Genomic DNA, 15846 nt, shown 5'->3' on the forward strand with positions numbered 1-15846 from the left:
GTGCCGGGAGCGCCGCGCCCCCACTTCCTCCGCCTCCCTGCGCCTCCCGGCGAGTGGCGGAGCTCGGCGGCTGGAGGGGGCGCAGGTGGGTCCCCGGCCGGGCTGGGGGGGGCGTGGGGAGGGCCGGGGGCACCCCCAGCGGAACTCCCCCAGGTGGAGAGACTGAGGCACGGGGAACAAGCGGGTACCGGCGGCCGGGAGCCGCGCTGCTGGTCCGCTGTGGGATGCGGGAAGGATGGGTGAGCCCCCTCTGAGCAGGGGGAGGTACGGGGTATTTTTGTAGTACTGTAAGCTAATTTAATAGCGTGAGCGCCTAGCTGTGTTAGGAGAGCCGTACCTAAGGTTGCCCTTAACAGGGTCGGGCTCAGCGCCACTCTGCAAACTTTACATTCCCCCACCCCCTTCCAATGAAAGATCTCCGAAATTTAAGGATTCACAGCACGTCTTGTATGCCCATACCCGGGACATGCTGCCAGCTGGCTCCGGCTGGTTGATGGCCGTGAGCTGTACCCTGCAGAGGGTCTAATTCTGGATGGTACCTACCTTGTTACTGTGATTTCTGAGTGGGATTTGTTATCGTGCAGCTGCATCCGTGCTGGGAATTAGCTGCCCTTACACTGCAGGGGTGCTCTGGAAGTGATGGTGTCAGTGGGAGATGGGGTGGAAACTGGATTGCTGAACCACCCTGTGTGTGAATCAAGCAGTATGCAGGTGGTGGGCTACCACGTGTGCAGATGAAGTGGTCCAGGAAGGGAATAAAGTGGTCCAGGAAGGAAATAAAGAGTATCTGGATGATACTCCAGGGGTGCCAAGTGATACTTATGTGGATGCCTGGACAGGACATTGAAAAACATTGAAAACCTTTTCCAGAACTGGCATGAAATTGGTATATTGGACTGTACAAAGGGTATCATCTTGGAAGGAAAAGTGATGCTCCCCGCTGCCATGAGACCCCAGACAGGCTCCCTCCTGGCTGCCGGTGGCAGTGCCCTCCTGACAGTCTGCACTGCCCACCCAGCAGCCCCTGAGCCTACCGGTGTCGAAGGTCACACCAGGAGACTGCCGAGCACTGCAGCAATTTGACTTTTATTCTCCACACCTCGCTGCAGCCGCATCTCTCTGGCTCTGCACTCCCTCTCCCCCTCCATCTTGTTGTCAGCCGGTTCTCCTTCAGCAGCACTTAACCTTCATTTCGTTCTCTTCGTCCCCGCTGTTTACTGCTGATTTTGTTCCTCTTCTCTCAGGAGGAACCTGACCTTTGTTTTATATCGCTCCTTGCTCTTACTAACTGGTCACCAGCTCTATTTTCCTACCCCTGCCTCCCTACCCCCTCCTCTTTTTGCTTAAATTCAGCAGCTGCAGAGACCCTACAGACAGCTTTCTGCATTCGGCTGCATCCCTAAGCAGGCAGCCCAGGAGATGCGCAAGGGCATCGAGGTGCAGGTCTGGGAAGGGGTGAACACACGGCATCATCACACCCACAGCAAACCAGAGTTGTTGTGGAACTCCCGGTCACGCTTTCCCATTCTCCATGCGTCTCATTGCCAGAGCAGAGTTTCTGTGTCTAAAGAAGCACGGCCAGAAAATTAAATGTAAATAAATACAAATAACTGGCTGCGCTCCGAAGGTGGATTGTCAGCGTGTCTATGGCCAGGTATTGCAGCCGCCGGCAGATGGATACCAATCCTATCGTACAGGGAGAAAGGAAGGGTGACCCGTCGTTTCCTGCCTCACGCCTGCTGGGAATTTGAGTCCCCTCCCAGAGCTGGTCACAACGTCCCCCGTGCCAGCTTCGGGGTGAGCGGCCTTTCCCCAAACGCCTGCTGGAAATTTCCAGAGACATCACAGCAGTCCCGAAACAAAAAGCTGCTGTGCCTCCCCGCAGGCGCTGCATTTTGGGATCTATTGCTCCTGGCAGACACGCCATGCTCTGCTTCACCGACCGAATTTTAAGCTTCTAAATGCTGCATTATTGGAAGGGTTGATATTAAGTAAGTGTCCAAAATCAGGTGGGTCCGTCCTGCAGCAATGGGAAAACGTGGGGTTTCCTCTGTAAGATTACTGTAAATAAGCATATAGGCTACAGAAACTATTGCAAATGTTTAACCTTCTGTAGCTGAGGATGAGCTAAGTATATGTGCATCAGGCATACGTGAAGGGAGGGTGAGTCTGTGCTTGCAATGGATTTTGTCCAAAATTATTCCTAAAGTTCAGCTCTCATTGACACCTACTGTCTGCTGAAAGCTAGTAAGTGGTCAATCGAAGTGTTTATTTTTTTATCTCCTAAATATTTTTGTTTGTTTGTTTCTCCCCCCCCCCTTTAGTTCTTTGATTATTATTTTTATCTTGTCTTTCATGGAGTTTCTTCTAGACTTCAAACTGCCTGGTGTGCAGCCCCATAACACAGTTGGGCATGAGCTCATAGCTGAGGATCTGGATTTTCTCCACAAAATCGTCCCCTTGAGAAGGGACAAGGCACAAAACTGCTCTGCAGATAGAGTCACAGCAAGTGCCATGGGGCTGGCTGTGCCCAGATGTGGAGTTCTCAACTTCATTACTATTTGGGTTTTTTTTGCTCAAGGCTTGAATGTTTTGTAGAAACTGGAATTCTTACCTCAAACCAAAACATGTGTTTCAGTAAAACACAGTGGAGCAAAGGGATACATGCTGAGTGTAGGGAAAATGGGGCATGACCTAGAGCAGAACAAGCATTGTGCAAGAGGAGCCATCCTTGCCTGATTATGTGTTCACCATTAATATGCTCTAATGGAGCAGACTGGAGCCCCATCCTGCAACAACCATCTTTTGCTGAATCCCATTTAGAGTTTCCAGCAGCCATTACAGGTGCCCAGCTGTTTCTTTTCTCATACCTCCTTTTGAGCTGAAATCAATCCTGCTCCTTCTAAGGCAGAATTACTTCCTATAAAGCATTACCTAATCTGTCTCTTGTAACATTTATCTACTTGATGTGGCTTTCACCAGCTCTCTTGGGCAATACTCAAAAAGCCAGAGAGGTTTTTAGTCTGGCTACTCTTCCTGATGCTTAGAAGAAATGGTCCCTGGTTTGCTTTAATTTTATTGCCACTTAGGCATTCTTCATTGTGCCAGCCTAAATAATTAATATCTTTTTTTTTCCTTTTTGCTGTGTATGTTTTTTGTGGTTCATTTTTACTCCTCAACTATTTATACGGAAGCTGCACATATTTCACTGTCTTAAATACAGGTTTTCAAAGTTTTGGTTGTGGAGGGATATTTTACAGGTGAGCTATTGAAGCCTACACTATAAAATTAACCAGCAGTGCAATATATAAAATATACATAAACTTCTGAGGCACTGGTACACTGGACAGAGGACCTGTTGCTGCCCTATCCCTGGAAGTGTTCAAAGCCAGGTTGGATGGGGCTCTGAGCAACCTGGTCTGGTGGAAAGCGTTCACGACCGTGGCAGGGGCGTTGGAATGAGATGATCTTTAAGGTCCCTTGCAAGCCAGGCCATTCTGTGATTCTGCGATTCTATGAAATTAAAACCATTAGAAATAATGACTGTGTAAACAGTCATGTATCACTACATCTGGCAGCAAAAGACCCTATTGGTGTCACAGCAGATGTTAGCTTGTATTTCAGGGGATGCTACAACTTCTAATGCCTTTAATGCCATGCGTAAGGGCTTCAGAGGCCATAAGTAGCCTGTGGGATGGACTTTGGAAACCTTAACAACTCATCATGATCACCTCCTACCGAATTACAGATTGTTCTTGCTTTGTTGCTCTGTGTTTATTTAATCTCATTAATTAAATCTTCTGAATGACAGTAGGATGCCTGTTAACTGCATCTTGGGCATTACCTCTGGAATCTGAAAGGATTAATTAATTCTTCTTCCCCAACATTTGTAAAGTGAAATCTGTGTCTGCAGTCAATTTCTTTTCCCAATAAAAATCCTGTTATAAATTGTCTTCAGATAGATAGATATAGATATAGATACATATATCTTTTGGTAACCATATAAACATATCTATAACTTTAGACTTTACAGTAAACTGCATTTTTTGGCTAAAAAGGATAGGCTACAGCTGTATACATTTTTCAGAGTGGTTAAATACGTAATATTTGTGCCATTTGTTTACATTTTACTTATGTTGGCAAATCATGACTGAGGCTTCTTTTTTGGATGATTACTTGTACACTTGTGGGTTTTTGCCAAGTTGGGTGAAACAGGCACTCAGTTAAATTATGTATACAGAATTTTATTTATTAGCTAATTAAAGCACTCTTAAATGTGATGAATACAGGAGAGGGAAAATAAGCTTATCCAAAGCTGTTCTACATTCAAAATGGTTAGGCAAACGAAGTGGTGTGATAATGATGGTTCTAAATACATGAAGGCATCAGTAAGTGAAATCATGTAGATTTTGTCATTTGACATACTTTCATACCTTCCCTCTGTGTCAACCCCATTACTCTCCCTGGTTCAAACCAGTTATTTGCTGAACTAAACTCGTGGGGTAGACAGTTGTTACAGAAATGTTCTCTATGCAGGTGTTGAGGATGCTCCTGTGAGTAAAACCCAAGTTAAAATTTACAAGCCCTGGTCTGTTGAAATGCTCAGATGATCACAGACAGCATCTGTTCAGCAGTTTGATTTTTTCATAAAGTTAACCACTGCTAGTTAAGCACAAAATAAATCTTTTGTTCTTTGGACAAATTCACATTCAGCTCTCAAATTACATCTCTAGCTGATCTAATTTGAATGAATTTTAAGTGCTGCTTGAGGAGGGGCTACACAAAAGACTTTACTATAAATCTCTGCTTCCAAGAACCATAACCCAATTTGTACTTGTCCTTAGTGACTGCAGGTTATAGAATCATACTGTTACAGAATGGTTTGGGTTGGATGGGACCTTAAAGATCACCTGCCTGCAGTGCCCAGAAGGCAGGGACACCTTCCATTAGACCAGTTAGCCTCCCACATCCAAGATCAGATGCTCTTGGTACCTCCTCTTTGTGGAAATGCCACCAAGCAGATGTGATTTTCATGCTGCGTTCTTGGAAATCCTTATATTGTATTAGCAAAGTACCTAGGCTTGATAAACCAGGGTAGGGACTGCAAATGCTGGTTGGATGAGCAAAGAGAGAAAACTGACAACTCATTTCATTTTAATTTTTAGAAGTTTATGAAAAACATTTTTTCATAAAAAAGTTTGTATGAAGAAAAGCAGCAAGGACTGACTTTATTTCCCCAGCTACTGTCAAGTATGTTGGTTGCTCAATGCACTAAGTCCAGGTTGATGATAAATCCAGTAGACACAGGGGTGCTCATCTGTGCTGAAGTTTTGGGTCTTCTAAGGTTCCCAGACTATCAGATTCATCTTCGTTCTGTGAAGATACAAACCTCTAAGTAATGGGATGAATTAGGCAAAAGCAGATGATTAGGAATGACAGCTGGGGAATAGTTATCCTGCAGCCTTATCCATGGGCCAGATGTTTGCGTCATAAATGTTTGAAATTTAATCTAGTGCAGGGGCAGTGGGGAGGTTCAAAATAAAAGCAGGCTGGTGTCCTAGGAGACTTAAATCCAGCCTGTCTGCAGACTGTAAAACAGCCATAAGCAGAATAGGCTGGCCAGGGCATGTGTCTGAGCAGTGCCCAGAGGTGGGAGAGGAGCAGAGCCCCCATGCTGAGGGAGTAACACCATGTCTGCCTAGTTCTGTGCTACTACACCCAGAACTTTTCCAACACCGGAGCTTAAAGCTTGGGCAGATTTCTGATGCTGTTGCTGGCAGCATAGATATGGTCTTCAGCTTTGAAGAGCTCATGTTACTGCCATATTTTGTTGGCAGCCTCCCTTTTGGACTGCTGATAAAGAAAACAGTTACAAGAGATTTTAATATTATCTGTTCAGATTCGACTGAGCTGTCTGCTTCTCATTCAGGCTGTTAGCCAGTGAGGCTTTGGATCAGAGTAAACCTAGGGTGGATGATGAGTTTGAAATGAAAATCTGCATCTTTGGACCATACGGTGGTCTTTAGGTTGTGGCTCTTGACCATGGGCTTTGCCAAGTGAAGCCTTGTCAGAGACACATCAAAGAAAACATCTCACTCCACATCTGGCTAAGGCTGGCCAAGAGCATGAGAAACCAACTCTCATGGTGTAGATAAACAGGCTTGGGCTCAAAAATCTGAAAGCTTCACCTATGAAGAAAGAACAGAAAAACTGAGGTTGTTTAATCTAAAGCAGCCTGAGGAGCAGCAAAGATTAGAAGCAATGAATGTGGTCTATGGAGTCACTGTCAGTCCTGCTTCTACAGGCTGTGTGATTTGCAGGGAGGTGTAGGGAAGCTTCTGTTTGATGAAACGTGATAAAAAGTAAAACCCATTTCATTTTTTGGAAATGCCTGATTGTGCTTGTAGCAATGCTTTTACAGACATATTGCAAGCCCTTAGGGGAAAAAATACATGGCAGCCACTTGTGCTATAGAATTAGATCAGTTAAAGCCTCCACGTGATCAGGTTTAAACAGCTCTTGACTCTAAATTGGCTAGAAGTCTTCAAGAGTGGGAAGAATGATGAGACTACAGTGCTAAGGAGAGCTTAGCACTGGAACAAGTAGTTTTTTCTGGAGTATATTTGGCTGAGGTTAGTCACAAGGAGGGTCTTTGGTCATGGGCGTACACAGGGTGTTGTGTTGGTCTATGCATGCATCTTTATTTGCCAATTTGTTGGATACATGGGACTAAGGGATACACAGGCAAAGCACTCTGGATTTAGAGATCTGCATCTTTCCATTACTGTGCACTGGGATATAGGCTGTGTGCCAAGGGCTAAAGAACAAAGTGGAATGTTAGTCTTAAACTAGAAGTGCAACACAGGTTCTCATTTGACCTTTAATTAGCTGGTTGGATCAGTTTTTCTTAGCAAAATATGCTGCTGTCTAGAGACGTATTTGTTTTAGGATGCCATTAACACTACTATTTCGATTTTAGCAGCCATAAAAATTGATATTTCAGCACAAGATGACCTTCTTCCTATCTGTATTCTGCTGTGATTCCAGAGCTGATAATAATGTGCAGTGTCTATGATTATTCCATGACTAGTAAGGAAAATGCCTGCACTTCAGTTTAATTTTAAGGGAGCTGCTTGGCAGCTTTCTGTTGAATAACTGTAGTTGCTATAGCGAGAGCTACTTCCTCCCTCTGCAAGCAAACACTGGTGAGTTTCTTGCTGAACTGTTGATTGATTTGGATTCAGAAAACAAGGGAAAAAAGATTTGCAGTTCCTCACATGGTAGGAATTATGGCCCACCTGTGCAAGACAGCTGAGCTAATCTGCAATGGAGAGGGCTACATAACTCCTTTCTCTTTCCTTGCCCCAGCCCTGGCATTGGTCTGGTTCCAAGATATAGCTGAAACATATGCTGAATAGGAAATGTTGGGTTTTCTCCTTAAACTGGCTCACTGTGGGGTCAGACAAGTGCCAGAGATGGCATAAGGGAGGAGGACTGTATGGTGGAGGGCCGAGGGAGGTCATGTCCCTTCCTAAGGCAGTGATGCTTAACTGCACCTTAAAATCGCATCATCAGTTTGTCTCAGCTGATTGCAGAGGAGCCATGTGGAAACAACATCAACTGGGATATGGCCCAAATTAATCAGAAAATGTTTTCTAGGGTAAAACGCATTGGAAGGAGGAAGCCTGGTGGGTTATTTTACTGTCGTGCACTTATGGCAGCAACTGCTCGCTGTGTCAGGGAATTCTGCTTTAATCATATCCTCAGACACTATGGATGATGTTGGGATGTGTCCAGTTCTTGTCCTGTCCTTTTTTGTCCCCTCTAAATTCTGTATTCCTGAGGGAAATGGGATCATATGAGCCTAGGACACAACTCTTGCTTTGAAGTCAGCCACCACTGTAGGCATTGATGGGAGAGATTTCACTTTTAGCATGATTATAAAGTTTTGGAAGGCATATGTTCCTGGCACTAAACTGAACTAACGAAGTCCTGTTCAAATCTGTTAGGAGAAAAAACATCCTTATGCTTGTTCTCAAGATACAACCTCCAAAAGTAATTCCCTATTTCTAATTTCTGTGATGAATTCTTGCCATGTGGTTACCTTCATATATTTAGGACTCCTTATCTCTGTAGTTTAACCTTTCAAAAAGGTCAGTGCAACTAAATGTGTTGTGTTGGATTTTTTTTTTAATTTTTTTTTTTTTAGAGTTAGTCCCAGCATCGTGACTTTTCCATCATGTCAGAACCTATCACGCTCAATGTTGGAGGAAAACTCTATACCACCTCTCTGTCCACTCTGACTAGCTTTCCAGACTCCATGCTGGGGGCCATGTTTAGTGGGAAGATACCAACCAAGAAGGACAGCCAAGGCAACTGCTTTATTGACAGAGATGGCAAAATCTTCCGCTATATCTTGAACTTCCTACGAACTTCTCACTTGGACCTTCCCGAAGACTTTCAGGAAATGGGCTTACTTCGACGGGAGGTGGATTTTTATCAAATTCAGCCGCTGATTGAGGCCTTGCAGGAAAAGGAAGTAGAGCTTTCTAAAGCAGAGAAAAATGCCATGCTCAACATCACCCTTGATCAGAAGACCCAAACTGTTCACTTCACTGTCCGAGAAGCACCCCAGATTTACAGCCTGTCTTCCTCCAACATGGAAGTGTTTAGTGCTCATATCTTCTCTACATCATGCCTGTTCCTGAAGCTTCTGGGTTCCAAACTTTACTATTGCTTCAATGGAAACCTTTCTTCAATATCCAGCTACCTGCAGGACCCCAACCACTTGACCTTAGACTGGGTGGCAAGTGTGGAAGGCCTTCCTGAAGAGGAGTACACCAGGCAGAACTTGAAGAGACTCTGGGTGGTGCCAGATAATAAGCAAATCAATAGCTTCCAGGTGTTTGTGGAAGAAGTGCTGAAAATAGCCATGAGTGATGGTTTCTGCATAGATTCTTCTCATCCACATACTTCAGATTTCATGAATAATAAGATTATTCGCCTAATTCGGTATAAGTAGGAATGGCTGTTTATTGCGGTGCAGGAAGCATGGAGATAACACAGGTTCAGTGTTTCCCTTTAAAACACACAGCCTAATTCAGAATCATGCTTATCTGGATTAAGAGTCACTAACAAGGAGATGATTTTCCTTTAATGTACTTACCAATACGACCTTTCAGAATATGTCTGTATTCTAGATGGAAGCAATATTGTCTAGCGCCTGAATTAAGGACTGGTTCTGTCTCTGCTGCCCCCTCTGACCTGCTGTACAGTTGTGGGGAAAATCACCAAACTTCTCTCCTTTCTACTTTTCCCAGTCAGAAAATGGAAGTGATCCCTAGCCTATGTTGCAAGGGGATGTGCGGGTTCAGTAATCAAGGTTTGGAATGTATCTGGAGAACAGATGTGGTGAAAGATGCCATGGAGCTGCAGTGCAGGAGACAGCCCTAGGAACGAATTTTCCATGTCTTGTTGTATCACCTGTGTGGAGCATTCAAGAAGCTTGATTGAATCCACAGATAAGAAGCCTCCCTCGTGCACTCAATACAGCTGTAAAGGATGGTGCAAACTGCAAATGAGTAAGGGATCCCATCTCCCTGGGTTCAACAAAGGACTTCTCTCACCATCTGAAGTTGCCTTGTGTTTTTTTTCTGAACCCTGTGAGGAAGCCCCTGCTTTATTCTGCTTTCAGGGAAGCCATGTTGGAATACTGTGACTGGCATGGAGAACAACCAAGGAAGCCATAGAAGAGAGAATGGTGTTCTTACAAACAAAGAAGATTAAACTTTTACATTCCAAAGGCATCCAAGACAACTAGTCCTTTTCTTTCTCTTGTAGTGTTAATATTTGTCTGGAGGATGCTGCTGAAACTTTCTGAGATGAAGACAGATTTTGGGGCAGAGGCCCCCAAATGCCTTCTAAGCATTTGAGCCTCTTCTGGCCTTCTTTTGGGCACATCTCCCTTCAACAGTGCCTGGAGTGCATCACATGCTCTCTGGATAGGATGGATTCCATTTGAAAAGACAACATTCTCATCAGGTTACACCTAGTATTTTTCATTACAAAATCAGAGGCTCATTTTTCCTATCCTAGTACACTGAGCCTTTTTTTTTTTAACATCCATGTAAAATGGTCAGGTCACTAAATAGCATTTTCCTCACTTGTTTGGCTTCAGTGTCAGGTTGCCATAGGTAAGGCAGTGGGAATCCAGAGGTGACAACAATGGTCACCTACACACCTGGTCTGTGCTATAATGAAGATTATAATTCAATAGCTGCATATTGTCTCTAAACATCATTTGTGCCACATTCAAAATGGTTCTTTCTCAGCTAATTATGTTTAAAAGTATCTTAACTGTATTTCCCTAGCCAGATGGCTATGAGTACATTAGAGACCCTCTGGAACATTTTCCGGTGTCTTTAATGAGATAAAAGGGAAAATGCAATAACCAAGTTTTGCATTTAGAATTTTAGCACTTCCAAAGGTTCTTAGCACAGGGCTGCAAAGCTCTGTATTACTCATGTTCTTGTTTCCCAAAGTAACTAGTCTGTCATTACATTAAGCTGACCTGTGAACAAGCATAAAGAAGCTCTTTTTCTTGTAAAAAACAGTGAGATCAGTATATTTCTAATGTCCCAAGCTGTAACTGCATGAACAACACAAATCAGCATGCTGATGGGAAAAATACACATTCTGCAGCTCTTGTCAGCCTGTTACAGACCACTGCCCTTTGTCTGACCTGGTGCTAAACCAGCATGATATACGTGGGACCATGTTGCCAGAAAGTACTTACTGGGCTTGAAGCCCTCAGAACCATTAAACCTGGCAAATACTGTGAATTTTAAGGACTGCAGAAAGGATTTTGTGGCCAGATTCTGGCTTGAGTCACCATATTTAGCTTTAGTTGCACAAGGAAGAACTTTTTTTTCCCCCTCATCCGTGTCCTGAATTATAAAGCATGTGTTTGCCACTCAGCTGGACATTCACAGAGATGACTGTGCTGTTAATGTGATTATGATCTGTAAAATGAACCCTCCTTGATCAAATCTATGCCTTGAAACAGATACGCCTTTGCTGAATTTATGATAACATAGCTTTTGGGGACCGTTGACAGTATTTGTTTTTAGCCCACATCCTTGAGAGTAGATTTTAAATGATCTTTAACAGGAGTTCTTCTATGTCATGACTAAAGTCAGCTTGAGTATTATGAAAGGTAAGAGCAGTGGGCATAATCTCATTTGGAGGTGGTGGTGGGGAAGTCTGATCTACATCCTTTAGAGCTCTGGATCAGTACTACTCCATTCTGTTTCAGCAAAATAAAAATATTGCCTGGGGGAGTTGAATCATTACTGCATTTTCTGGTGAAAGGTGAATAAGAGAAGTCTGTAAAAGGAGAGAACTGAACTCAAATCTTCACCTGGAGTGCTTTAAGCCCTTAGTCTCTTATGCAAAAGATGGATGACTTGAATACACACTTATTCGTACTCATGTAACTAAATCAGGAAAAGGTAGAGCTGGCCACAAATCTGTCATTTATTAATACATAGAGAGATGCAAAATATCTCTCTTCTTTATGTAGATAGATGCAAAATTTCCAACCAGTATAAAGACATGAGTGAAGCCAAGCTTCAGGAGGAACAGAAAAACTCAAGGTACCTCTAAATTGCTAAGCTCAATAAACATCTTTATGTATGGAGTACTATTTTTAATGCCACGGCCATTCTGTGTGCTAACGGAGCACGGGAAATAGGCAGTGAGTGAATCACTGATGATTGCAGGCAAACATATGTTTTGTGCAGTTGCTATTTCAAACTATACGCTAAGCTAAATCTATAGCTGCTCCCGAATTTTGCATTCTGTGAGTTACGTTATAATGACTGTTTATAGGAATGTTCTCTCTCCAAAGCATTTGTTTGCATTTTATCTGGATAGCTGGTTTTTGTTTACCTTCCTTTTCTGAGCCCTAGAGGCGTAACTTGCTTTTGTTTACCAGTGAACAGCACTGATAATGATTCTTCTCAAGAGTTTTCCTGAATTACGGAGAAGCAAATATGCACAAATCCATTTTAAGTGCAGCACAACCCCATCACTAGTCATGAAATGCACTTAGCATTTATTAGCAGTAACATCTAAAAATAATTTCACTGTTGAGTGGAATATTCATTCTCAGAACAAATAGGTGGTGGTTTTTCCTGAAAAGGTTCTAGTGACTTTTTTCCCCTTAAAGCTTGAAGGGTGTTTTCTTCTACATCTTGGTGCATAACTCCCGTTTCTGCCATATGCCTGTCTCTGTTAACACCTCTGTGTACAAAATGAGGCCAAGTCCTGCATTTTTTTTTTTAAATGGTCTCACTTTTTCGGTGGTTTTGTATTTTCGATTATTTTAATGGCTACTGAATAGAGCATTCAGTTGTGTTAGAGCAGAAAGATACCAGAGTTAGGGCAGATGATAAGTTGTTAGCTGTAGTCTAATGTCATTTTCAGGCCTGGACATGTGCATAGCAGTGGTATTTCTTATATGACAGAATTATTCTGAAACATCTTAATGGAGTCCAGAAAGAAACACTTGTGGATTTCTGTATGTGTTTTTAGGCTCGGTAGCTCTTAAATATCTTAAATATCTAACAGTGTCCAGTTATAATCAAAGGACTGAAACTATACATAAATATTAAGACATAAATATCTAACAATGTTCAGTTATAATCAAGGGACTGAAACTATACATAAATATTAAGACATACTTGGTTTATACAACTGTTAAGAGTCAGGAGGAGTTGGTGGGAGGAGTGATTGTTGCTGCAGTTGATGGTGAGGAAACAAATAGTTGTAGAAATTTAGATCTGAAAGAATTCACATGCTAACAAGAAATCCAGGATTTAGTAGGGAGAGTATAGAAAATCTTGATGTGTTCAGGAAAAAAAAAACAGCAAGATAACAACAGAGACAAAAGTTTTGCTGCAAGAGGCTATAATTAGAATGATTCACTGGTCCTCTCCAGTTTTAATCTCCTATTATGCACCTTAAATATGCCAAGAGTTATGCTAGTAACTTCTCAGGAGCAGGCAGCTTTGCTTCAAATTGCATATACTTCAAATCACCAAACATTTGCACTGCTGTACTTACCATATTATAGCTGGGTTGTTGCATGTTAACTGCTGCTTGAGTTCACGTGCAGTAAATACCTGCAATCAATCAGATTTATTCCCACTCTAGGAGAGGCTGGTGGAGTCCATATATAAGGTTGATGGGAGTGATAAATACTACCTTCAGCCACAGAAGGAACATACTGAGGAAAGTAAATCTAGGATCTTCTGACACTTCACAGATAAATGGAGAAGTTATGAAGAAGATTCCTTTGGGGAGTTTTATTTTCACGCCATCCCTTTGAATTTGGTGTCACTGCTCAGAATTTCAATACATTTTGAAATATTTAAGTGCCATTCTGCATCCACATATTGATGGACACAAACATGCAGGGTACAAGCAGTGCTAATATGTGGCCCTCACAGTAAAAGTCTTGTATGTGAATTAGTACAGGCAGTCATACAGATATTCTGTTCAAGAAGGGTGGGACGAAGCATAAATATCCAGATCAGGGTCTCAGATTCACAGGAATGGCTTCCATATGAATTCAGGAAAAAAAAAAAGGAGGTATAGGGGAGGGCTATATCTAATAATTGCTTTTCTCCTCCTCTTGGCATTCCCCTCACTATTTTCTTGCTCTAACTCCTAACTGTAGGATTTTCCCATTGATCAGAATTTGGGCCCCAGTTCACTAAAAGCCATGCTTTGGAATCAGTAGTATTTGAAAAGTGTCAAAAGTTGCTCTTTCTTTCTATCCACTTTTATAGAGAGCCTGAGGGCTATGCCTGATTGCATTTCTCTGCCTGTAACTCTCTTGTGAACTGTTACTAATGTGTATTTTAGAAAACAGTAAATAAAATGTGAATGAAGCAGGAGATGCTCTGCCTGACATATATTTCTTGAGAAAAAAGCATGCAGTGAAGTTTGCTGAATCGGTAGCTTTTCCTTTCTCTAATGATTTTACATAGTGCATCATTGCAATGCTTACCTCGACCTCTCCGTGGCTGAGAATTGTAGGAAGCTCCCCAAAAATTAATGCAGTTGTAGAAAACTTGGATGAACAAGCCTTCGGAAATAATCAAAACGGTTTTAAAAGCATTAGCTCATTTATGTTTCAAACGTTTATAAACAGAGAATTCGTTTTTCCAGTGAAAACCCTTTTTAAACCCTAATGCTTTTGGATTTGTCTCTAGTCCCTGAGTTTGAGCAAACCATAATATATTGCTGCTGTACAGGAAAATACAAGTTGAAGATATTATCTTTGTGATTCCATGCAGCTCCTACAAGGTCCTATTCCTAAATTCATGAAGGTTTGCTGTAAGGAAGCGAGAAGGCATCAGCCTTGTATGCATCTACCCTGCAGGCTGGGAGGAAGGTATTAAAAATTGAGCTTTTTCCTCCAAAAGAATGCTTTGTACCTGCAAGCTGACTCGGACACCAACGACGTTGGTTTGAGATGGCACCTCCCTGGAGCAGAGGTAAGCTGGTGTAATTGGAAGCAGCTTCAGCCTAGTGAAGTTTGGGTGGCCTCACATCACCCAGGCCCAACAGTGCCCAACTCCGTAAGTGGTCCCACAGCCAAATCAACCCCACAACATTCAGAGTCAACTACCCAGCCTCACTGCAGGTCCCGCACCCACCCAGTCCCACATCACCCAGGTCAGAGGAAAGCTGCTGCCTGAGCATTCTCACACCGCTCAAGGAGTTGCACACACACCACCTGAGAACTTTAACAGCAAGGACCAGAGTCCCTTCACAGTGGGTAGCTCCAGTGAGCCCTAGCTGGTGCCCTTTCGACTCCTCACCCACACACACACTCACTGTCAGGCGAGCTTTCTCCTTCAGGCTCAACCCTGGGTTTCCAGTATCAGTCTCAGTGCTGGACTTACGGAATTAATGGAGTACAGCAGCAGGTCAGCTCAAGCTGTGTGCCTCCACAAAGGGACCCCAAACAAAGAAATCTCTGAGCTTTTATACCCTTATTCTACATGCTCATTATTCACGTGGTTCTTGGTCCAACAGTGATTTTTGGTCTGGGGCCTTCTAACACCTTATTGGATTCTTTTTCTGTGTTCATATAGGCAGGATATTAACTGCTTTTGCCAAGTTGGAGCTTCTGCTGATGGCTGCAGCCTCCTTGTCTTCTGGTTTGTACTTCTTGTGCACCTGCTTGCTGGCAGAGCATGGGAATCTGAAAAATCCTTGATTTTGAGTAAGCACTACTTAGCAGCAATTAAAAATCACTGTGTTAACAATGGTATTTTCATAATAAATTCAAAACACAGCACTGTACCAATTACTAAGAAGAAAATTAACTTTATTCCAGCCAAAAGCATATCCAGGTGAAAGTTCAGCCTAAGACTTCAGCAAATCCAGCTGCTCATGCTAAGTAAAGCCAGGTGAGCAGCATGCTAAATCACACACTATTAGAGCTCTTAAGTGACTTGTTCTTATTTAAAACTCGTTAAGCTAAACAAGTAAGATCTCTCAACAACCACTCAACCCCACATCACAGAATGAATCATAGAGTGTTAAGGATTGGAAGGGACCTTAAAGATCATCCAGTTCCAGCCCCCCTGTCATGGGCAGGGACACCTTATACTAGACTAGGTTACTCAGAGTCCCATCCAACGTGGCCTTGAATACTGCCAAGGATGGGGCATCTACAGCTTCTCAGGGCAACTTGTGCCACTGCCTCACCACACTCACGCAGATAAACCACTTCCCCATATCCAACCCGAATTTCCCCTGTTTCAGTTC

At 42.9% G+C, this 15846-nt stretch overlaps 2 protein-coding genes across 6 annotated transcripts in view; one reads left to right on the plus strand and one right to left on the minus strand.

The window, feature by feature from the left end:
• The window catches only part of USP35 (ubiquitin specific peptidase 35), a 28269-nt gene extending 26968 nt beyond the window's left edge, over nt 1–1301 (minus strand). The window contains exon 1 of the mRNA XM_027666082.1: nt 544–1301. The gene's annotated coding sequence lies outside the window, so the exon portion shown is untranslated. The remainder of the gene's footprint in view (nt 1–543) is intronic.
• On the plus strand, nt 24–15673 carry KCTD21 (potassium channel tetramerization domain containing 21). 5 transcript variants are annotated; one of them, XR_003531513.1, is made up of 3 exons: nt 56–85; nt 14364–14564; nt 15168–15673. XR_003531513.1 is itself a non-coding variant. In XM_027666308.1 (2 exons), exon 2 carries the CDS (start codon nt 8240–8242, stop codon nt 9020–9022), a length of 783 nt encoding a protein of 260 aa, XP_027522109.1. In that variant the 5' UTR covers nt 24–85; nt 8210–8239; the 3' UTR covers nt 9023–11052. The 5 variants fall into 5 exon arrangements, 4 of the variants coding, with proteins under 4 accessions (XP_027522109.1, XP_027522330.1, XP_027522182.1 ...); XM_027666308.1 differs by lacking the exons at nt 14364–14564; nt 15168–15673 and adding an exon at nt 8210–11052 and having other exon boundaries at nt 24–85; XM_027666529.1 differs by lacking the exons at nt 56–85; nt 14364–14564; nt 15168–15673 and adding exons at nt 212–264; nt 8210–11052.
• Nucleotides 15674–15846: the final 173 nt, after the last annotated feature.

This window comes from Corapipo altera, unplaced genomic scaffold (assembly GCF_003945725.1).
Source record: "Corapipo altera isolate COAL_440 unplaced genomic scaffold, ASM394572v1 0, whole genome shotgun sequence".
NCBI classification, from domain to species: Eukaryota; Metazoa; Chordata; class Aves; order Passeriformes; family Pipridae; genus Corapipo; species Corapipo altera.